This window comes from Spea bombifrons, chromosome 5, assembly GCF_027358695.1.
Source record: "Spea bombifrons isolate aSpeBom1 chromosome 5, aSpeBom1.2.pri, whole genome shotgun sequence".
Classification (NCBI taxonomy): Eukaryota; Metazoa; Chordata; class Amphibia; order Anura; family Pelobatidae; genus Spea; species Spea bombifrons.
In genome coordinates, this window is record NC_071091.1 from 41,979,880 (window position 1) to 42,005,052 (window position 25,173).

Sequence of the window (25,173 nt, forward strand, 5' to 3'; positions counted from 1 at the left end):
GACTCCATTGGGTTCCTCTTCCCCTGGCTGGTACAAGAGACGCTGCTCACAGACTATGCCACCACCGCACATGTAACCAGCCTGGCCCCTGCGGACGATTATTTTCGGCCGTTTTTTATTTTAGCATTTTGTCGATAATGCCCTTTTCAGACGATACCATGCCCTTTTCTTTTCATTTTGACATCTGCTCAGGCACTCTTTTCCCCATTAAACCCTACCTTTCTTTTGTTGTTTTTTAACTAGACACCCAATGGGTAATTTAAATGCTAGTATTTTAACTCTTTCCATGCCGGGATTTTGGGGAAGCTACAATACTGATTTTAGCACTTAAAAATAAACTTTTTCAATTTTTTTTTTTACATCCATCAAGTTCAGTCTTTCCCATATCCGTTAATTGCTGTTGATCCAAAAGAAGGCAAAAAACTCCAATTTTGCAACAAACTAGGGAAGAAAAAAAAAATCCTTCTTGACCCCAGAATGTCAGTTAGATCCCTCCTTGGATCAAGCCATTTCCTCGTAATTTAAAAGTTATATCCCTGAATATTATGTTTTTGCAATTATTCATCCAGTTGCCGTTTAAACGTCTGTAAAGACTCTTATAAAACCACCTCTGCAGGCAGAGAATTTCACATGCTTACTGTAAAAAAAAATAAAAATAAAAACAAAACAAAAAAAAAAAAACACCTTTCCTTTGCCTTAGACTAAATCTCCTTTCTTCTAGTCTAAATGCGTGACCACTTGTCCTACGCATAGTCCGGTTTACGAATAGTTTTCCGGACAATGGTTTATAATGGCCTCGAATATATTTATATAATGCTTTCATATCCCCTCTGAGGTGCTGTTTTTCTAAACTAAACAGATTTAAATTTGTTAAACTTTCTTCATAACTTAAGTGTTGCATTCCTTTTATTAGTTTTGTAGCCTGCCGTTGGACCTTTTCCAGTACTATAATATCCTTCTTTAGAATAGGCACCCAAAATTGCACAGCATAGTCAAGGTGTGGTCTTACCATTGATTTATAAAGAGGCAAAATTATATTTTTAGATAAGCAAATGGTTGGGGCGCAGGTACATGTAAGGGAAGAAAATAAATATATAGTGTAAAGAGTATAAATTCTAATAAAATAGGTGATGTTGTGGTTGCACTCACAAACTGATAAGATGCTTCAGGCCCTTCAGAATATGTTGAAAAATATCTTTAATGAGTCTTCATACAGAATCTATAAAATAAAACTGAAAATAGTGCAGTATATCTGTATATTCACACCCTGAGGAAGAGTGTCTTTTGGGCTGCTGCGGTCACTAGGGAAGTATAGCACAACTTTATCACTTTTAATTTATTTTTTTTAATAACACTTGTGAACACGAAAAATAGGCATACTACACTTTTCCAAAATTATATTTTTATCCTGCAAATTGATGCCCCTTTTTATACATGATGATACCTTACTAGCCTTAGCAACTGCCGAATGACATTGCACATTGTTGCCTAGTTTGTTCCCAAATCCTTTTCATTTGTTGTTATTCCTAAATCACTACCATTTAGGGTGTAAATAGCTTTTGCATTCCTTACCCCGAAGTGCATAACTTTGCATTTATCTACATTAAATATCATCCGCCCAGTGTGCTCAATCCCCCATTCTAAATCCATCTGCAGCAAAGTAATATCTATTGCAAGATCATTTATAAATATGTTGATTAAAACTGGTCCCAGAACAGAACCCTGAGGGACACCACTTACCAATTTAGTCCAGCTTGAAAATGTACCATATATAACAAATGTACCATTTATAACAAATCTCTGTTCTCTATCTCTAAGCCAATGTTCTACCCAAGAACAAGAATTTCCATCTACACAAATTTCTTTCACTTTGAATACTAACCTATTGTGTGGAACCAGATTACATCCACTGCAACACCTTGATCTACACTTCTACTTCTGGAATGCAAATAAGTTTGTTTGACATAACCTATGTTTCATAAAGCTAATAACCCTGTTCATCCCGACAAATTCATGTAAATTCCTGAATATTATCCCTTAATAACCCTTCAAATACTTTCCCAGCCACAGAAGTTAAGATCGCAGGGCTATCATTTCCAGGCAGAGTTTAAACCCTTTTTGAATATAGGAACCACATCTGCTTTCCTCCAATCCTCCTGTATAATTCCTGAAAGAAAAGAATCCTGGAAGATTAAAAACAAAGGTTCACTTATTTCCTGACTCAACTCCTTAAATACTCGTGGGTGAATACTGTCAGGCCCCGGAGCATTGTTCACATTAACTTTCTTTAGTTGCTGCAGCACCTTGTTTTGAGTCATCCAATCACAATTAATTAACAGTTTTTTTGCAGTAACATAGTAACATAGTTCATAAGGTTGAAAAAAGACCAAAGTCCATCAAGTTCAACCTATATACATATTGTGTCCCTACTGTGTTGATCCAGAGGAAGGCAAAAAACCCTTTTGAAGCAGATGCCAATTGCCCCATACCAGGGGGAAAATTCCTTCCCGACTCCAAATATGGCAATCAGAATAAATCCCTGGATCAACGTTCTGTCCCTATTAATCTAATATCCATAACTTATAATATTATTGCTTTCAAGAAACACGTCCAGGCTCCTTTCAAACTCTTTTATTGAGTTTACCATTACCACTTCCTCTGGCAGAGAGTTCCATAGTCTCACCGCTCTTACTGTAAAGAACCCCCGTCTGTGCTGGTGTAGAAACCTTCTTTCCTCCAGCCGTAGACAGGCGACATGTACTGGGGCATTTATCTCATCCTGCTGTATATAACCTGGCATTTCATTTTCCTCTGTGAATACAGCAGAGAAGAATATATTTAATAGATTAGCTTTTTCCTGATCCCCGTCTATAACTTCTCCCTCATTACTTTTTAAGGGGCCAACGCTTTCATTTTTAACCTTTTTACTATTTATTTAAAGAACATTTTGGGGTTTGTTTTACTCTCTTTGGCAATGAGTCTTTCTTTCTCCACTTTTGCTGCTTTTATCTGATTTTTACATATTTTATTTTTTCCCCCCGATAGCTTCTTAGTGCTTCCTCACTGCCTTCCTGTTTTAGTAGCTTAAATGCCTTTTTTTGCCATTTATTGCCACCTTTACATTTTTATTTATCCACATTGGTTTTCTCTTGTTCCTGACTCTTTTATTCCCATACGGTATGTACTTTTCACAGTGAGAATTTAAGATATTTAAAAAAATCTCCCATTTAGTGTCTGTTCTTTTGTTTTTGAGGACATTTTCCCAATTTACAGTGTTAAGGGCTTCTCTTAGTTGATCAAACTTTGCCTTCCTAAAGTTCATAGTTCTTGTGGCTCCTCTAAGAGTTCCCTTATTGTAATCATTTTCATATCCCTTGCCATAGTTTCCTACTTAACATATACTAAGGAAAAATAGTTACTTAAAGTTTCTACTTTTTCCTGGTCCTCATCAACTAACACCCTCATCTGTTTTCAGTGTACCTACAATTTTTTTTTTTTTTTAATATTTTGGGGGGTTGGTTTTGCTCTCTTTGGCTATCACTTTCTTACTTTCTAGTTAAGCCCATCTAATCCACTTTTTGCATGCATTATTGGCTTCCTTAAATCTTGTATAGAATGCCGCTGATTTGTCTGATTTAAAAGCCCCTTTTCTTATTTTTAATTTCTTGGTTTACGTCCCCACTAAGCCAAATTGGTTTCAATCTGTTTCTTTTATATTTATTACACAATGGTACATACTGAGAAGTGTACATTTCTAATATTTGTTTGAAGATATTCCATTCTTCCTCTGTTTTTTTTTTACTAAAGCGTTTATACCAGTCAATATGTTGTAAAGCTGCCCTTATCTTATTGAAATTGGCCTTTTTTAAAATATGATATTTTTACCTTATCCTGGATTCTCAGTTGGTTTTGGTTCCATGAGACTTCTACCATTGCTTCAGGAACTACGCTGTAACCTACTACAATTCATATGCAGATATTCTTTTCCTGTTACTGTTTTTTTTATTTGTTATGTACAGATAAAAACGTAACAGAGCAGTAATTCTTAAATAACGTTTGAGTGATCACACACTTGACCGTGAATGCAAAGGATATTCCCTCAGTTTACACAATGTTGTGGTGGGAAGTCCTGTGGTGGGAGCACGACCAAGATACTGAAGACAGAGGCCTCGCGGAGGAGCGTGAGGGGTGCCAAGCGGTTGCTGAAAACCTATTCCTGAGTATCTGCTTGGCGCCCCTCTCTCTCCCCCGTGTCAATCAGGACACGGAGGAGAGAGAGGGGTGGCTGGACAAAAAAAAAAAAAAAGGGGGACGGCATTTTAATTGGGGGGCACAGCATGCTAACGCCAATGCAGACAGGAATCCTTTCTAGTTGGTGCTTGTACCAGCCGTGACATCCCCTTGCGGAACTACTAGTCCCCCTGTCCCAATTTACGTCCGGGTAATTAAAATCTCCAATAATTAACGCATTTTAACGTAATTTTACCCAGATGTGTTGCTTTCTCAATTTGCTCTAAAAGCTGTTCTTCCTCATTAGTATTAACATTAGGTGGTTTATAACATATCCCAACCAGTAGTTGTTTTCCTTTTTGCCCCAAGCCGATCTACCCATAAAGCTTCCACATTATCCTCACTTTAGCTCAATGTTGACATACAAGCATACTCCACCACCCTTCCTGATTTCCCCATCCTTTCTAGATAACGTGTATCCATTTAAGTTAACCGCCCAGTAGGGCTGCAACAACTAAGTGATAAAATCGATAATCGATAATGAAAATCGTTGCCAACGAATTTATCGATTAGTTGAATCGATGTTTATCGATTATAAAATTAGGGTTTTTTCAGAGCAAACGCTCTGAAAAATACCCCCCATTATATAATCCGTTTCAGTGACTCACAGCAGCAGTTTCTACTGACCAGTTCCTCCCTGTAATCACTGTGACAACTGGCCCCGCCCCTTCCTTTTCCCAGAACCACATGGCTGTGACACTCATCTAAGTATGAAATTAATATTTGGGCTGCTGAAAGTTAGGGGAGGTGGAGGTTAATTTAGGAGCAGTTATGGTTAATGGGGTGTTTAGGGTTAATTTAGGGGCAGCTGTGGTTAATGGGGTGTTTAGGGTTAATCTAGGGGATGCTGTGGTTAATGGTGTGTTTAGGGTTAATTTAGGGGATGCTGTGGTTGATGGGGTCTTTAGGGTTAATTTAGGGGCAGTTATGGTTAATGGGGTGTTTAATTAATTTAACAAAGTTAACTTAAGGTGCAGTTAGAGGTAAAGGGGGGGGCAAACTAAGGGGAATCTAAATCCTGGGGGCAGAGAAGATTATTTTTAAAAGGATGGTGTCAGTGTGATGCGAAAGGGGTCTGGGGGGGTATAAGGCATATCTGGGGAGGACGGAGTGACATATCTGGGGGTATAAGGCATATCTGGGGGTAGAGTGGAGTGGCATATGGGGAGGGCAGCGTGGCATGTCTGGAGAGGATGGAGTGGTGTATCAGGGGGTATAAGGCGTATGTGGGGGTAGAGCGGAGTGGCATGTGTGGGGGTAGAGCAGCGTGGCATGTGTGGGAGGCAGCGTGGCAAGCTCAAATGTGCATAAATTGGGGGGGCTGGTTGGGAAATAAAGAAATGCATTTTATCAAAGTTTTTTTTTATTCTGCTGTTTGTATTTAACATCATTTGTTTATGAAATTATTTTAAATAAATGAAAAATTTATATTCATTTTTTTTATCCGATTAATCGAAAAAATAATTGCCCAACTAATCGATTATGAAAATAATCATTAGTTGCAGCCCTACTGCCCAGTCATGCGTCTCATTCCATCATTTTTCCGTTATGCCTATTCTGTCATATTGCTTAGTGTATGCTATTGCCTCTATTTCCCCCATTTTGTTATTTAGGCTCCTTGCATTAGTAAGCATACATTTATTATTATGAGTCTCTTGTATATTATGTGAATTTTTTACATTACATACCTCCTCTGTCCTGATAGTGCCCCTCCCTCCATTTCCTCCCCCCACATTCTGATCGAAAGCCCCTCTCCTTTCTGTGCTATCTCCATTTTCTAGATTTTTGCCCCCCACCCCTAGTTTAAAATCCCCTTCAACCTTCTAGCCATCCTGACCCCCAGCACAGCAGACCCTCTACCGTTTAGATGCAATCCATCACAGCTATAAAGATTGTACCCAAGCGCAAAATCAGCTCATTGCTCTAAAAAGCCAAAACCCTCCTTCCTTCATCCTGACTTTAGCAACGCATTAACCTCCCTAATCTCCCGCTGCCTTTTTACTGTTGTGTTAGGGGCAAATGAATAGGATTAGTGGTATGGAGAACCAAAGACCAAGAGAGGGTCCATTCGGTCTAAGGTGTGCCATGACCAACATACCAGGTAGGCCTATAGAGGGCCAACCTGTAAATAGAAAATGAAAGAAAGGATAGAGGAGAAAAGAGGAAATAAAAGGAAGGAAATTAATAGGGGGGGCAGGGAGGGCAACGTTAGGAGCTGTAACGTAGCTGTGGAAGGGAGAGGCGTTGGTTAAATAACCATAGCCCCTCCCACAACTACAGGCTAATATACATCAGCCTTCACATTTGTGTGAGGGGCAAACGAATAGGATTAGTGGAACGGAGAACCAAAGACCCAGAGAGGGTCCATTCGGTCTGAGGTGTGCCATGACCGACGTACCAGGTAGGCCTATAGAGGGCAAAAAGAAGAAGACACAGTTGTACCATAACATGACAATATGAATGACCAAGCTTATAGAGGCATTACGCATTCTGAGATTGGTTGTGAGATATAAAGAGGGAAACAGGAGGAGTTCCATCTGCCTAGCTTTTAATCACCTGGGCTGGAAACGTATTCTTAGACGCCACTGAGGCTGCCCCGATTATGCGAGCGGGTTAAGGCCAATCCTGGTACGTAATAACCTAACATATCTGATTAACATGACTGACGACAACGGCTCCCTGGGGAAGGGCAAAAGAAGACTGGCTTTCGGTTTCCCAGTCAAAAAAACAACAAGGCTCCCAGGACTGCAACTTGGCACCAAACGGAATCGGTAGGAAAGAACGTAATTTGTGTACTTGGCCGGGCTGATTCGTGTTCGTATGACCGAGAGACATAACGAAATGATCAGCAAAAGGACAAGTCCGAGACTTTCAGAGATGACAAAGAATAAGGTGTAATGGCCAGTACCCCCGGTCGCATGAACCAACGAAGGCTGGCTTACCGTACCAGTAAAATAAGGATCCCAGGACTGCAACTGGGCACCAGGGGGCATTAGGAAGAAACTGTGTACTCGGACTGGATTGATTCATTTCGTATGACCGAGTGACAGCTCGTAATGATCAGAAACGTGACACAAATCGGAAATTTGAAGAACCGAAGCTGAATTAAGTACAGTAGACAGCTCACCAAGCGGCCTGCATCCGAAAAGGTTACATGGAAGTTTAAGTACTATACATGTACCAGGACTAAACGTGATGTCCATTTAACATTAGCAAAGCTCTTACTCGCCATCAATTGGTAAATGACTGGGGGACTTCACTGGCTTGATCTTGTAGACTTCTAATACGGTATTTCCGGGTGAGAAGAAACCAGAAAGGGTTCTTTGAAGAACTACAATATTTGATCTTGGACTTCTGTTAGGAAAAGCTTCATCGCTAAATGAAAAGGCTTAACTGTGATCACTGTGAATTACCGTATTTGCTCGATTATAAGACGACCCCCTAAATCTGAATATTAATTTAGGAAAAAAAGAAAGCCTGAATATAAGACCCTATAGGAAAAAAGTTTTACCAGTAAATGTTAATTCATCTAAACTATTTTTTTTTTAATAAAAGCTATGATTGAGAAAAATATTTTGGTTTTATTTCCTTCTATTTTCCAACCTGCCCCCCCAGTTATGCACATCTGCCCCCAGGCTTGTCACTCTGCCCCAGAAATGCCTTATACCCCCTATATGCCACTGTGCCCCATGATATGCCTTTTAACCCTCTAAATGCCACTCTACCCCCAAAAATGCCTTATACCCCCTATATGCCACTCTGCCTCCCTGATATGCCTTTTAACCCCCTATGTGCCACTATGCCTCCAGAAATGCCTTATACCCCTATATGCCACTCTGGCATTAAGGGGGTTAAAAGGCATATTATGGGGCAGAGTGGCATATAGGGAGGTGTAAGGCATTTCAGGAGGCAGAGTGGCGTATAGAGAGTTAAAAAGGCATTTCTGGAGGCAGAGGCATTAAGGGGGTTAAAAGGCATTTCATAGAGCACTCTGCCTCCAGAAATGCCTTATGCCCCACATTTAACACTCCCCCCCCCCCCAAACTTACCAGTGCTTCTGACTCCCCTGTCATGTACCCGGGGCAGCGTGCAGCCGGAAGGAGGTGTGGCTAGCAGCGGGGGTTTTCTGCGTCCATCTTGCAGACCTTCCCAGGCTGTCAGAGATCAGAGTTCCCCGCACCGGGAAAAAAACCCCGTCTTATAGTCGAGCAAATACAGTAATAGCGGATACGATCAGATTGTCAGCTCTGAGGGACAGTTTGCGTATAATCGTCAATGCGTTAGAAGATGAGTGAATGATGACAGTCACTGAGCGAGACCAGAAGGCTCACACTCAATCCTTTCTCTAAACGTCCCACTCACCGGAGCTAGAGCCCGAGAAGCAGACATGCAACGGACTCACGGACACGGAGCCCGAGAAGCAGGCATGCAACGGACTCACGGACGTGGAGAAGCAGGCATGCAACGGACTCACGGACGTGGAGAAGCAGGCATGCAACGGACTCACGGACGTGGAGAAGCAGGCATGCAACGGACTCACGGACGTGGAGAAGCAGGCATGCAACGGACTCACGGACGTGGAGAAGCAGGCATGCAACGGACTCACGGACGTGGAGAAGCAGGCATGCAACGGACTCACGGACGTGGAGAAGCAGGCATGCAACGGACTCACGGACGTGGAGAAGCAGGCATGCAACGGACTCACGGACGTGGAGAAGCAGGCATGCAACGGACTCACGGACGTGGAGAAGCAGGCATGCAACGGACTCACGGACGTGGAGAAGCAGGCATGCAACGGACTCACGGACGTGGAGAAGCAGGCATGCAACGGACTCACGGACGTGGAGAAGCAGGCATGCAACGGACTCACGGACGTGGAGAAGCAGGCATGCAACAGACTCACGGACATGGAGAAGCAGGGATGCAACAGACTCACGGACGTGGAGAAGCAGACATGCAACAGACTCACGGACGTGGAGAAGCAGGCATGCAACAGACTCACGGACGTGGAGCCTGAGAAGCAGACATGTAACGGACTCACGGACGTGGAGCGACAACCATGAGCTTACCCCCACCCATTGACTCTGGCCTGAATACTGTACCCATGGAGGCTCATTTAAGGAAAAACTAATCAGCCGGAATGAGAGAATTGATGCTGAAGCTCGTATGGGGAATAAGGGGCAGACAATTCAAAACCGGCCTGTTCGATTTGAGAATTTGCTTACAGCGATAGCAATCAGGCTAACCTTCCAGGTCGGAAAAGGAGGGGAATCAAAGGGCCGATAATAAAACCCTGTTGCCAACTCTTGTAACAAGAGAAGATCCTCCGCCTCTGGGTCTACTTAAGGCCGAAATGAGGTTGTACCTATGGAGCTTCTTGAGGTACAGCCACAATACCTGTATAGGAACCACATGATAAACCCTAATCAGGAATTTTGGGGAGGGATGAAAAGAGCAGCTTCTCTTAAAACCAGATTCCACACTAAAAGGCGATGGACATTGCTTGGGAAATAATGCCCCGGGGCACATCGCTTTGGTAGGGCCCAATGGCATCAATGCAGGAGAGGAAGGGGGCAGGCCTTCCGGTGCAAGCTGGGCTTCCAACTGCCTAGTTCAAGGAGGCCATCTATCTAAGCGGGGACGTAACAAGGTCTAGAGAATATTGCCTCCTTTCTGACTCACTAAACCTGACACTCTAAGGTTAGCAACCCCACGGAACATCTGTTTCTTCCAATCATTGGAAGAGGGGCCCGGTTGTAATGACAGGAACCGACCTGTCGGTAATCTAATTATAGGAATGGGAAACCAGACAATGAGATAAAACAGAGTACCACAATAATCACGTGACCTGGACACGTATCCTAAATAACACGCAGCACAGTGAAAACATAAAAAACCTAGAATAACATGAAGAATTATTTTATTTTTTTTTTATTTTTTTTTTGAGCGGGACGGTTGATACGTGGAACCACCTCCCAGCAGAAGCCAACCATGAATACCTGAATTAGCAACAAGTACCTAAGGTGGCAGTCCGCTCAGGGACTGCTTAAGAGGCGACTAGGTAGAGAAGACCTATAGCATAAAGTACTGGAAGACCAAAAGCAACAAACCACGTGACCTGGACACTTATCCTAAATAACACGCAGCACAGTGAAAACATAAAAACCTACACGAATTATCATGCGGCCAAGCTGTAATCGTGTAGAGTAACGTGAGGAAAAAAATAATAATAAAAAAAAAATCCAAGCGGGACGGTTTATACGTGGAACCACCTCCCAGCAGAAGCGGTAGAGGCCAACAATGAGTACCTGAATTAGCAAAAAAAGGAAATAACCGTACCTGAGGTGGCTGTCCGCTTAGTAACTGACTAGACAACTAGTTAAGAAGACCTGTAACAGAAAGTACTTGAAGACCAAATGCGACAACTATACATAAACAGACCACGTGACCTGGGCACTTGTCCTAAATAACAAGCACCAATAATGAATAAAAGAGGGGGGCCAGCGAGAGTTTGGGGGGCCAGCGAGAGTGCCTACTACCAGAAATACACAACAAATGTAACCTGCACATACAAGAACCAGCACAGAGACTACATAACATACACGACTTATCACATGGCCAAGATGAATAGTGTAGAGTAACGTTAAGAAAATTCGACCCGTTGATACGTGGAACAGCCTGCCAGCAGAAGCAGGCGAGGGCAACATACAGTTCCTCAATTAGCAATAACAGTGACAGAGGGAATAACAGAACATGAGGTGGCTGTCCCGTCGTTAACTGCTTTGGAGGCGTCTAGGAAAAGGAGACCTATGGCCGAAAGTACTTGCAGACCAAAGCAACAAAATATATACCGTATTGGCTCGGATATAGACCGCCCCCGTATATAGGCCGCACTCTAAAAGTTTGGTGCTTTTTTAAAGAAAAAGTTTTTTTTCTTTAAAAAAAGCACCAAAAAAACATGCTGCCACTCTGTCTCCCCCCCCCCCGAGATATGCTGCCACTGTCCTCCCCCCACCGAGATATGCTGCCACGGTCCTCCTCCTCCCCCCGCCGAGATATGCTGCCACTGTCCCCCCCCCCCCGAGATATGCTGCCATTCTGCAACCCCCCCCCCGACTTACCAGAGCAGACTCCCGGGTGTCTTGAGGGGCCGGCGGGGGACATCTACGCAATACGCGTATACAACTTCCGCGGTGCCAGCACTCAGCGGATGTGCCGGCACCGGAAGTTGTATACGCGTATTGCGTAGATGTTCCCCGCCGGCCCCGCAAGACACCCGGGAGTCTGCTCTGGTAAGTCTTGGGGGCAGAGGTAAAACGCATCGTGCGGACGGTCACCGGCTGTGGCGATGCGGGTAAACAACCTCCGCTGCCGGGACATCTGCACGATGTGCTTTAACAATCTCCCTTGCCGGGACTCCCCCTGTAGGAATTCCCGGCAAGGGAGATTGTTAAAGCACATCGTGCAGACGTGCCGGCAGCGGAGGCCGTTTACCCACATGGCCACAGCCGGTGACCGTCCGCACGATGCGCTTAGACAACCTCCCGTGCCGGCACTCCCCTCCGCGGGAAGTGCTGGCAGGGGATGCTGTCTGAGCGTATCGGAGAGTAGGATAAAGGTCCCCTGCACCGCTGCGGGGGATCTGTATCCTAACCCCGCTGCCTGTCCGGCGCCCGGGACTGCATGTCCCGGGCGTCGGGCGCTAGACCCCGAATATAGGCCTCACCCCCACTTTAAAGACTTAAAGTGGGAGGAAAAAGTGCGGCCTATATCCGAGCCAATACGGTATATATATACAAATTAGGGCTGCAACTAACGATTATTTTAATAATCGATTAATCGGCCGATTATTTTTTCGATTAATCGATTAATCGGATAAAAAAAAACAATATGCAAATTTTTCGTTTATTTAAAAGAATTTAATGAACTGGATGTTAAAAAACAACTTAAAATTTACATTAACATTCTTATTTTGTTATGATGTAATAAAAAACAATATTTTCAAAGTACAAGAACCCAAACACAATATTTATGAAACAAAATAACCCCAAACATTCTGAAAAGAGGTGGACTATTACTGTTCAAGAAACTTTGCCCCAGCACCCAGCACTTTGCACCCAGCACTTTGCACCCAGCACTTTGCACCCAGCACTTTGCACCCAGCCCTGGCACTTTGCACCCAGCACTTTGCACCCAGCACTTTGCCCCAGCCCTGGCACTTTGCATCCAGCACTTTGCACCCAGCATTCAGCACTTTGCACCAGCACTTTGCACTTTGCACCCAGCCCTGGCACTTTGCACCCAGCACTTTGCACCCAGCCCTGGCACTTTGCACCCAGCACTGGCACTTTGCACCCAGCACTTTGCACTGTGCCCCTGCACCCAGTCTCTAACTCTGCCCTGCACCCAGCCCTGCCCCCACATTCTGCCCTGCCCCCACACTCACACTCTGCCCTGCACCCACTCTGCCCTGCACCCACACTCACACCCTGCCCTGCATCCCCACCCCCACTCTGCCCTGCACCCAGTCTCCCACTCTGCTCTGCACCCACACTCACACCCTGCATCCCCACCCCCACTCTGCCCTGCACCCAGTCTCCTGCCCTGCACCCCCCACCCCCACTCTGCCCTGCACCCCCACCCCCACTCTGCCCTGCACCCCCACCCCCACTCTGCCCTGCACCCCCACCCCCACTCTGCCCTGCACCCACACTCACGAACCGCTCTGTGCGAATGGAGCCACTCGCACAGAGCGAACCGCTCTGTGCGAATGGAGCCACTCGCACAGAGCGAACCGCTCTGTGCGAATGGAGCCACTCGCACAGAGCGAACCGCTCTGTGCGAATGGAGCCACTCGCACAGAGCGAACCGCTCTGTGCGAATGGAGCCACTCGCACAGAGCGAACCGCTCTGTGCGAATGGAGCCACTCGCACAGAGCGAACCGCTCTGTGCGAATGGAGCCACTCGCACAGAGCGAACCGCTCTGTGCGAATGGAGCCACTCGCACAGAGCGAACCGCTCTGTGCGAATGGAGCCACTCGCACAGAGCGAACCGCTCTGTGCGAATGGAGCCACTCGCACAGAGCGAACCGCTCTGTGCGAATGGAGCCACTCGCACAGAGCGAACCGCTCTGTGCGAATGAAGCCACTCGCACAGAGCGAACCGCTCTGTGCGAGTGGAGCCACTCGCACAGAGCGAACCGCTCTGTGCGAGTGGCTCCATTCGCACAGAGCGATTCGCTCTGTGCGAGTGGCTCTGTGCGATCCGTGCACATAGACATGAAGAATACTTACCTCCGGAACGCGTCACATCCGTCACGTAGCTAGAAGGCGGAGACTGCAGAGCGTGTAGCAGAAGCGGGGAACGCTCGCGGAGGTAAGTAAAAGGAGCCGAGTGCTCCAACAACGAATTGATCACTCGATTAATCGATAACGGAAATCGTTATCGATGATTTCCGTTATCGATTATTATCGATTTTATCGATTCGTTGTTTCAGCTCTAATACAAATCATGTGAGCACTTGGGCACTTGTCCTAAATAAGACGCACTAACAGCGAACAAAGGGTTAATGAAGAAGAAAAAGAAAAAAAAGTGGTTAACTGGCAACCCTATCTGACTCTAGCAACAGAAATTTCTCAAACAGGGCCAGTTAATACGTGGAACAGCCTCCCAGCAAAAGCGGTAGGAGACCAACAGAGTAAACTAGTGAATGTAGCTTGTATGCTGATTGTTATCCACCAATGGTGTGTACATTAATTAAATGGAGTTAAGTATAATTTGAAAGAACTCCAACAACCAATGTAATTGACCAGCTGTAACATACCATGAGTAACTCCAAGAACGATATAGCGAGCGACTGGATAAGGAAATGAACCTCCGTAAAAGTAAAGACATAGTAACATGAGCTGAACAGTATAAAAGCATGAAGGAAAGAGCGTGCTTAATGATGTGTAGTGCAGGACTAGAGGTAGCCAACAGGTATCGGTAGTAAAACGGTTAAACAGGCTTAGTAACATCTGAGTATGAGAAGTGCACCTGTGTGGCCATGCATACATATAAACAATCCAAATCAAGAAGAGTACCCAGCATAGCTCCAGTGAACTGCTACCTTTAACACAGATGTTGTAATTAGACACGGTTAGTAAAAGAAACATATAGAGATTACGAAGAAAGTGAAAACAGTGTTGGGAAGGTTTATGTTTGATTAACAGCACCTGCGCAACGCCCTGTATACACAAAGCAGTCTGTACCAACAACAAAACCCCGCGTAGACCCCGTAAATTAAATAATAAACTACATAGCAAGCAATGAGTATATAGTATAACCGGAAGGGGGTGCCCCCTCTCGAATAACCCCGAAAAAACCTGATTTGCAGGAGTTGTTTGGCTCCTGAAACGCAGACATGCTGCACAGCCAATACTAGCCGAAAACCACAATGTTCCTTCCTGAAGTTCCGTGACATCACTTCCTGTATAGCATCAACCAATGCTAGGAGCTGTAACGTAGCTGTGGAAGGGAGAAGCGTTGGTTAAATAACCATAGCCCCTCCCACAACTACAGGCTAATATACATCAGCCTTCACATTTGCGCTGCACAGGTAATGTTTCTGAGAATACTACCTTGGAGGTCATTTTCTTCAGTTTACTTTCTAATTCCCTGAGATCATTCCTTAGGACCTTCCATTTTCCACTGACTTTGTCATTGGTACTAATATGGACCATGACAGCTAGGTCTTCCCCAGCCCCTCCCAATAATCCATCCACTCTGTCAGCAACATTCCGGAACCCGGGAACAGTATGTCCTAGGGTGGGTTTTTTCATGTAGGTAAATGGCTCGCTTTCAGAGTGTCTGATGTTCAGGACAAGAACAATGCTGCCAAGAGAATAGTCCAAAGTCATGAGGAAACTATCACACTTTTGCATGAGCGCATTGAAGACCTAGAAAATTGGGCTCCAAGAGATGGTGAAGAACTCATCTCCCTTCGAATTTAACTCCGCTTTCCCGCAAGATATGCTGACCAATGAAAGGGCGCGCTGCATTGGATTAAAAAATCAACCGCAATAAAGACAAGGTGAAGATACTAGAAGCCTATTGCAAATTATCACAGTTACAGTATCTCAAGTCATTATTTCTCAGCGGCAGTCACTGCCAAGAGAAGACAATACTCTTAGGTCTGTTCACAAACACACAAGAAATAAGTACAATTTGCACTTTTGCACCTGGCTAAACAGAAAGTTCTACCCAGATTCCCGTGCTCGGAATGGGGGCATAGGGCCTTCCTCACCATCTTCTCCTCCCCCAATGGGGTCATGGGGTCTCCTTCCTCATCTTCTCCTCCACAATGGGGGCACAGGGCCTTCCTCCACCCCATAAACCTCCAGGTCGGCGTGGCATCTGAGCTAATTAAGTTGATGAATATGCAGTTTGCAAATCTGCAATGTGCCTATTTGCTCAAATGCTATTCTTATTTTGTTGATTGTTATTATAGACGCGCATTGTTTTGCACCATAACGACAAGACAGTTTCTTACTCATAGCACACTTTGGGACAAAGGCTCTTAATATTTTCGTGCACCCACACACATTATATATATTTTTTTTTCCAGGACAAGCAGGGCTTTCTTTAGATACCAGTATTTTTAACATATCTAATTTACTATAAAAAAAAATGATAAAATATGGTAAAAATGGACTTTTTCTCACTTTTATTTTAAACATGTTTTAAAAACTAATGAAAAACCTGTGTTTTTCTGCGTTATTGGGCAATAATTACAAGTAGCGTTTTTCCCCCAAATCTGGTCATTCTGCCTCATGTGGTCTTTGAAGCCGGCCAACACAATTAACCCCATCAAACCATATATTTTTAAAAACTAGACACCCCAGGGTATTTAAAATGCTGGTATTTTAACCCTTTCCATGCACTAATTCTACCATCAGCCTTTGTCAAACTTTATTTTTTTTCCCCCACACACATTGTACTTCCGGTATGAACTTACCGCTCCTGGTACAAGTCACTGACACACAACACCGCAATACGTGTTCAGCAACATCTCCTGAGCACAGTGATACCCCACATGCATGTGTTTGTTGGGTTGTTCGGATACTAAAAGGCCACATTTGGGAGGTGTGCATTTTTTCAAATTGGAATAGTAGTATTTTCTTGTGTGTTTTTTTGCCACACACGTTTTACTTCTGGTATGAGTTAACTGCTCCCGGTATATGTCCCTTTCATATGTGTTCAGTAACATCTCCCGAGTACAGCGATACCCCCATGCATGGGTTTGTTGGGTTATTGGTTATTACATAGTTACATAGGCTGAAAAAAGACATGCGTCCATCAAGTTCAGCCTTTCCTATATCTGTTAATTTGTTGCTGTTGATCCAAAAGAAGGCAAAAAAAACCCCGGTTTCGCTCTTTCCAATTTTGCACTAACCAGGGAAAAAAATTCCTTCTCGACCCCAAAATGGCAGTCAGATTTCTCCTTGGATCAATAAGCTGTTTCCCCATAATTAAAGATTATATCGCCGAATATTATGTTTTTCCAGGTATCCATCCAGTTGCAGTTTAAACGTCTGTACAGACTCTGATAAAACTACCTATGCAGGCAGAGAATTCTACATCCTTGTTGTCCTTACTGTAAAAAACCTCTGCTTTAGTCTAAATCTCCTTTCTTCCAGTCTGAACGCATGACCACGTGTCCTATGCATAGTCCAGATTTCCACACAATGGTTTGTATTGGCCCCCGAATATATTTATATAATGTTATCATATCCCCTCTGAGGCGACATTTTTCCTAAACTAAACAGATTTAAATTAGTTAACCTTTCTTCATAACTATAGTGCTCCATTCCTTTTATTAATTTTGTAGCCCGCCTCTGCACCCATTCTAGTGCTATAATATATCCTTCTTTAGAATAGGTGCCCAAAATTGCACAGCATATTCAAGGTGCGGCCTTACCATTGATTTTTACAGAGGCAAAATTATATCTTTATCCCGCGACTTGATGCCCCTTTTTATACACGACAATACCTTACTGGCCTTAGCAACGCAGACTGACATTGCACATTGTTGCCTAGTTTGTTGTCTATAAAAATTCCCAAATCCTTCTCATTTGTCGTCACCCCTAATTCACTACCGTTTAGGGTGGAGGTTGCTTGAGCATTCGCTACCCCGAAGTGCATAACTTTACATTTATCTACATTGAATTTCATCTGCCATTTGTGTGCCCAGTCCCCCGGTCTACCTAGATCCCTCTGCAGCACAGTAATATCCTGCTCGCCCTATATAACTTTACCTAGCTTAGTGTCATCTGCAAACACAGAAACATGACTTTCAATGCCTACTGCCAGGTCATTTATAAATATGTTGAATAAAATTGGTCCCAGAACAGAACCCTGAGGGACACCACTTACCACTTTTGACCAGCTTGAAAATTTACCATTTATAACAACTCTCTGTTCTCTACCTCTAAGCCAATGTTCCACCCAAGAACAAAAATTTGCATCTAGACCAATTTCTTTCAGTTTGAATACTAACCTATTGTGTGTCAAACGTCTTGGCAAAATCCAAGTAGATTACATCCACTGCAACACCCTGATCTACACTTCTACTTACTTCTTCATAGAATGCAATTAAATTAGTTTGACAGGACCTATGTTTCATAAAACCATGCAGATTTTTGCTAATAATACTGTTCTTCCCAAGGAATTATTGAATATTATCCCTAAACAGCCCTTCAAATACTTTCCCATCCACGAAAGTTAAGCTCACAGGTCTATAATTTCCGGGCACAGATTTTTAACCCTTTTTGAAAATAGGAACCAGTATTTCCTCAGTATTTTTATCCCTGAAGAGTTTTTGCCAGTCAATAAGGTGCAAAGCTGTCCTTATCTTATTGAAATTGGCCTTCTTAAAATTATACGTTTTAGTATTCCCCATGGGCAATTTCTTTTTTGAGTTTATTTCAAAAGAGACCATATTGTGATCACTATTACCCAATTGCTCCCCCACTTGAATGTTAGGCACAAGATCAACATTGTTTGTTATCACCAGATCCAAACAAGTATCCTTTCTAGTTGGTGCTTGTACCAGCTATGACACGAATGTGTAATTTAACAGGTTCAAAAACCTGAATCCCCTTGCAGAACTACTAGTCCCTCTATCCCAATTTATGTCCGGGTTATGAATGCGAGGTGTGTATTTTTTTGCATTTGGACCAACTGCACAACTAAACAATTTTACATTGTTTCCTTGAGTGTTGAGTGTTGCGGGCTTTCTTGTGCATCATCTTTAGAAGAGGCTTCCTTTTGGGATGCCATGTAGACCAATTTGATGCAGTATGCGGCGTATGGTCTGAGCACTGACAGGGTGATCCCCACCCCTTCAACCTCTGCAGCAATGCTGGCAGCCCTAATAAGTCTATTTCCCAAAGACAACCTCTGGATATGACGCTGAGCATGTGCACTCAATTTCTTTGGTCGCCTGTTCTGTGAAACCCCTGTATGGTCTTGCCCACCGTGCTGCAGCTCAATTTCAGGGTCTTGCCAATCTTCTTATAGCCTAGGCCATCTTTATGTAGAGCAACAATTCTTTTTTTTCAGATCCTCAGAGAGTTCTTTGCCATGAGGTGCCATGTTGAACTTCCAGTGACCAGTATGAGAGAGTGTGAGAGCGATAACACCAAATTTAACACACCTGCTCTTCATTCACACCTGAGACCTAGTCACGTGACACCGGTGAGGGGGAAATGGCTAATTGGGCCCAATTTGGACATTTCCATTTAGGGGTGTACTCACTTTTGTTGCCAAGGTTTAGACCTTAACGGCTGTGTGTCGAGTTATTTTGATGGGACAGCAAATTTACGCTGTTATACAGGCTGTACACTCACTACTTTACATTATAGCAGAGTCATTTCTTCAGTGTTGTCACATGAAAAGATATAATAAAATATTTACAAAAATGTGGGGTGTACTCACTTTTGTTAGATACTGTATGTATATATATATATATATATATATATATACTGTATATATATATATATATATATATATATATACACACACTGTATATATATATATATATATATATATATATATATATATATATATATATATATATATATATATAATATTGTTATTTATTTTTTTGTCTAATTTTGGTGTGTTATTTACCATTACATTCTGTTGTAACTTACAGTTGAATATGAATATCATAAGAAATAAAAGAAATGTGTTTTGCCTGTAGATATATTACCAATTCCAGAGGGTATGCAAACTTGATCACAACTGTATATACAAATCTACAGTACAATAATGTGTATTACCTACACCACCAGATGTGCCGATGCGAATAATAGTGACATTGGAGCATTTGGAGTAGTGAAGCAATTTTAACAGTTCATGAAGCATAATAGAAATGGATGGAATTCCCATACCATGCTAAAAAAAAAAAAAAAAAAAAAAAAAAAATTAGATGCAAAAAAGGGTAATGAAAATAAATCTTATTTATCTTTTCTTATTCTTAAATGATATACTTAAATGATCTACAACTGGATTACATATTAAATAGAACACAAATAAAGTCCAGACTGCACTGCATAATATATAGATATAAATTCACTTTATGGACAAAAGTATTGGGACACACCTCTTTACTATTGAAATCAAGTGATTCAGACCCATTGCAACCCATTGTATAAAATCAGACATCTGGCAAAGCAGTCTGTATTTACTAAGAGCGGCACTTCGATATGATGCCACCTTTGCAATGTCAGGGTACCACCGAATCAATACGGAGGCAAAAGGGTACTGGTCAAAATGTTTATTAAAAATAAAATAAAAACAACAAGCCAAAGCATAAGACAAGTGGGTGGTCGAGGATCAAGCCAAGGTCAGGAGTCCAGAAATCCACATAGTCCAAAATCAGGCAGGATTCAGCACCAGAATAGGAGTCAGGCAGGCTGGGTCAAACACAGGAAAACCACTGAAAGCACGCACTCATGGATCTGGAAACACCAAATGGCAACTAGCAACTGAACTAGCTGGGTATTTATAGTCACAGTCGGAAGGAAGAGAAGGGGTTAGCTGGATTAAAAAGTTGTAAGAGGAAGAAAACAAACGAGGAGAAGGAAAGCCAGTATAGGTAGGCCAAAACCCTGACAGTATCATTCCCCTAACGACCTCTCCCCCGCGGGGAGGGTCCAGGTTTAGAGGGGAATTGTGCATGAAAGGCTCGTACCAGCCTAGGGGCATTAACATCCTAGGCAGGCACCCAAGTGTCACGATCAATATGCGAGCTGGTAAGCGAAAGGGTTCCTAATCGCAAAAAAACAATCCACACGGGAAAATCCAGGCGAGGTACAATGGGGCACGAGCGGAGGCAGAGTCGAAATACAAGCAAGGGTAAAAGGCAGGCAGCAAGTGGTCAACAGTCGGTAAGCCAGAATAGGGCCTGGTACACAAAGGGTCAAAACAGAGAACACTTCAGCATAGGAATTCAACTGATAATTCAGCAAAGGATACTGGGACTGAAGCATCTAAATACGTTAAAATTTGGCGCCAAAATGACATCAGCATTTGAAACTTGTTACTATGGCAACGGTGGAGCGTGTCCTATGTTCAACTTGATTCTGCCGGCAGCTAGAGAGAGACGTATCTCCCTGGCAACGGAGCGAGCGCCCCCTCCCTCCCGTTAACCTCCGGCTGCAGCTGCGGGGGCGTGTAGCTGGAGAGGCCCTGCTTGCTGCCGTGTCAGTAAGCCAGGAAGGAGCAGAGACAACACGAGGCAGCGTTTCAGCGTGGGAACGATGGCGGGGGTAAGTACTTGATTTATGACACCAAGATAGTTTCTCAGGTCCGTATCCTTCCCAATTAACTAAATAACACAGACGACCCCTGGACACCCGAGAACCCGATAGACTGAACTTCATATTCATCATGACCATTAACCTGGATCGGACGAGGAGCTGAAGCAGTTAATTGGTTGCAAACAAGTGGTTTTAGGATGTCAGGTTGCATTCCCCAGTTCACCAGGAAAGGCGATAGACCAGGGGCGGTGGATATATGGCTATTATGTGCAAACTCTGCCCAAGGCAACAGGTCAGACCAGTTATTCTGATGATCCGAAACGTAACAACGAAGGTATTGCTCCAAGCCCTGGTTTGAGCGTTCTGCGGCTCCGTTAGATTATGAGTGGTAAGCCGAGGAAAAGCAGATCCCCAACTGGAGACAAAAGGAACGCCAAAAGAGAGAAACAAACGGACTCCCTCTATCCGACACTATTTCTTTAGGTATTCCCTGCAGCCTAAAGATCTCCCTTTGCCAATTCTTGCGCAGATGGGAGTTTCTTAAGTGGGATACTGTGGCACAACTTGGAGAACTGATCCACTACCGCCAGAATGACAGCATTGTTCTGGGAGGAAGGAAGTTCCACAATGAAGTCCATGGAAATGTGTGTCCAGTGTCTTTCGCCATTGGGGATAGGTTGCAATAAACCCACAGGAAGATGCCCCGGATTTGACTTTGAACACACGTCGGGCAGGAGGCAACAAATTCCTTACCAATACAGATTCTGGGCCACCAGAATTGATGGGTCATAGACCAAAACATTTAATTTTACCAGGATGACCCGCGGCCTTAGAACAATGGTAAGCGCGCAACAACGAATGTCAGAGGGGAACAGGTAAGTAGTACTTGCCAGGCAGTTTGCACGGTGGAGCCTGATTTTGTGCAGCCAGGATTTTCTCCACCAATGGTGAGGTCAGACTGGTACGGATGTTTGCCAGGATGCGATCGGGATGAATAATCGGTGTAGGAGGCACTTTTTCTCTGTAAGAGGAAGTGAATTGTCGATAAAGCATCCGCACTTATGTTTTTCGAGCCCGGGAGATAAGATACCAGAAAATTAACCCTGGAAAGGAATAAGGTCCACCGAGCTTGCCAAGGACTCAATCTTTTGGCCTCAGAGAGGTAGGTCAAATTATTTTGATCTTTTAGAATTAAAGATGGAAGCCATTCCTTGAGTGCCAGAATTATAGCCAGAAGTTCCCTATCACCAATCTCATAGTTGCATGTCACGAACCGGGTAAACAGGTCGGGTAGGAGCCCAGGTCCAGAGGATACAAGGGGCTCCGTCTGTACCCCACAATGCATAATGAGGGTTGTTACAGAGAGGCGCAAAGAAACAAACCACAGGCAGAATATGTTGATATGATCTGTAGTGAATATGTTGGTATGAAAAACAAGTACAGTTGGTAAGTCTCTTGGCAGGAAGCCCTTCTGGATGTGGCACACAGCTTGGGAGCCCAGAACAATTCAGGATCAGGTACGAAGGAAGCCAGGAAGAAGTCAGGATCATGTACAGGGCCAGAGCAAAACGGTCCTACAACTTCAATGCAAAGGCCCTGACCGAAGGGCTGGGCAGGTTTATATAGGCAGGGTTAATCCAGGTAACTAATGAGCTGGGCGTCGAGTTTTAAGTATTGCAGACTGCGAAGGGTGGAACCTGACGGTTGCATTCGTCCGGAGAGAGTTTCTTAGAGAAGAAGCCACACAGGTGTAGTGGCCCTTCAGGTTTAGGACATTGAGACAGAAGGGCGCCTACTCCTGTCTCAGACGCATCTACCTCGAGGATGAACGGTAGTGTCAGGTCCGGGTGAACCAAGGCGGGAGCGGGTGCTTTTTTCAAATCCTGAATCGCAGCCGGAGGCCATCGTAGAGGATCACCATATTTTCGGGTGAGATCAGTGATGGGTTTGACCAAATCAAAGAAGTTGCATATGAATTTGCGGTAATAATTAGCAAAACTGAGGAAGCGTAGGACTGACCTAAGACCTACAGGACAGGGCCAATTAAGTACCGCAGAAACCTTTTGAGGGTCCATAGAAAACCTTTATCAGAAATAATATAGCCCAAAAATGCAACCTGGTCTTTATGAAACTCGCATTTCTCCAACTTACAATATCAGCCATTTTCTCGGAGGTGTATATCGTCCAGGTATACGACAACACACTCCTGTAGCATGTCTCTGAGTACGTCATTTATAAACTCCTGGAAGACAGCAGGGGCATTGCCTAAGCCAAAGGGCATAAGAAGATATTCATAGTGCCCACTTCTGGTATTAAATGCTGTCTTCCATTCATGTCCATGGTTAATAGCTTGACCCCCTTTAATCGTTCAAAAAGCTCAGTGATAAATGGTATTGGATATGCATTTTTGATCATAATCTTATTCAGACCTCTGTAATCTATACAGGGCCTAAGAGGAATCGTCTCCTTAGTAGTAAGCGAAGGCTGCAGAGGTCTACCATAAATGGCCTGGACGGCCAAGGGCATTTCCTTCCTATGGTACACTCTCTAGGCCTCAGAGAGCCGGGTCAACAGGAGGCGCGGGAGGAACGGGTGGGTTCAAAAAGGTTGGCGCCAACCTTATAGGATGCCTCCTCAGGTGTTCCTTGAAAAAGGGTCTTTCCCTAAGCCTTGTATCAAAAAGGGTCAGGAAAGTGATTAAGGCTCGAGGTCAGTAAGGAGATCCTTGGCTGCTACTTCATCCTTAATGGAATCATGGAATCGCTCAGACCATGGAAGAAAGCAGCCATTAGAGCCTTGTTGTTCCGCCCAAACTCTGCTGCCCAGGTACAGAACTCAATCACAGTCCTATTCCCCTGACAAATAGACATAAGGTGTTTGGCAGCAGAGTTGGCACGGGCCGGAACGTCAAAGACTCTAGGGAAAGAGACCACAAACTCTTAATTTTGCGCAGCCGGCCTATTCACCTCCTAAAGAGGATTAGCCCAGGCTAAAGCTTTGCCAGTTAGTAGAGAGATCAGGAAACCAACCCTGGCCCTCTCAGTCGGAAAAGCCTATGGCACAAATTAGAAATATATGCCAACCTGGTTCAAAAAGCCACAGCACTGGATGTGGTCTCCTCCATAGTGTTGGAGCAGGGGAGCAGTTCCTGGAAACCAGTGGCTCAGCAGTAACGTCTGGTGCAGGAAAAACGCAAGGAGCCGGAGGTATAGGTCATGGAGGTGGTGGTTCTAAATGCGCTGTACGGTTAAGAAGCGTTTGTACTGCAGCAGCCAACTGGTCCAGCCTGTGGTCCTGTTGGTCTGAACGGGTGAAGACCGAAGGAACAGGATGAGTACCAATACCATCAGGATTCATGGCCCTTTCGTAATGTCAGGGTACCACTGAATCAGGATGGTGGCAAAAGAGGTACTGGTGAAAATGTTTACTAAAAAGAAAATAAAACAAACAAGAAGCCAAAGCATAAGACAAGCGGGTGGTCGAGGATCAAGCCAGAACGGGTAGTCAGAATTCCAGGCAGGAGTCAGCACCAGAATAGGAATCAGGCAGGCCGGGTCATACACAGGAAAACCACTGAAACCACGCACTCACGGGTCTGGAACCACCAAAGTGCAACTAGTAACTGAACTAGCTGGGTTATTATAGTCACAGCCTGAAGGAAGAGGAGGGGTTAGCTGGATTCAAAAGTTGTAAGAGAAAGGGGGTACGATCTAACAAACAGAAAGCCATGAGGAGGAAGAAAGCCAGTACAGGTAGGCCAAAACCCTGAAATGCAATAAGTCAGTTAGTGAAATGTCATCCCTGCTAGATATACTACGGTCAACTGTAAGTGGTATTGTTGAAAAGTAGAAGCATTTAGAAACAGCAGCAACTCAGCAAAGCGGAAGAACACAATGTCACAGTGCAGGATCATGGTCTGTGGGGCATGGTCATCCCTATACCTGGGAACTTCTGGGCTCTGGCGGGACACAGCCAGGATTGCCCACTGACGTCAGTGGGAGGCGTTCCGACTGATGTTATGGGAAACATCCCTGTTTAAAGGGGAAAAGGGCGGGGAGTGGGGCTCATTAGTACCC

At 44.1% G+C, this 25,173-nt stretch overlaps 1 protein-coding gene across 4 annotated transcripts in view; it reads right to left on the reverse strand.

Moving 5' to 3' along the window:
* Positions 1-25,173, reverse strand: part of UPP1 (uridine phosphorylase 1) — a 105,472-nt gene that overhangs the window by 10,604 nt on the left and 69,695 nt on the right. For all 4 annotated transcript variants that reach the window (XM_053467777.1, XM_053467779.1, XM_053467778.1 and 1 more), the window contains one exon: positions 19,616-19,730. In XM_053467777.1, the coding sequence (XP_053323752.1) occupies positions 19,616-19,730 (115 nt within the window). The remainder of the gene's footprint in view (positions 1-19,615; positions 19,731-25,173) is intronic.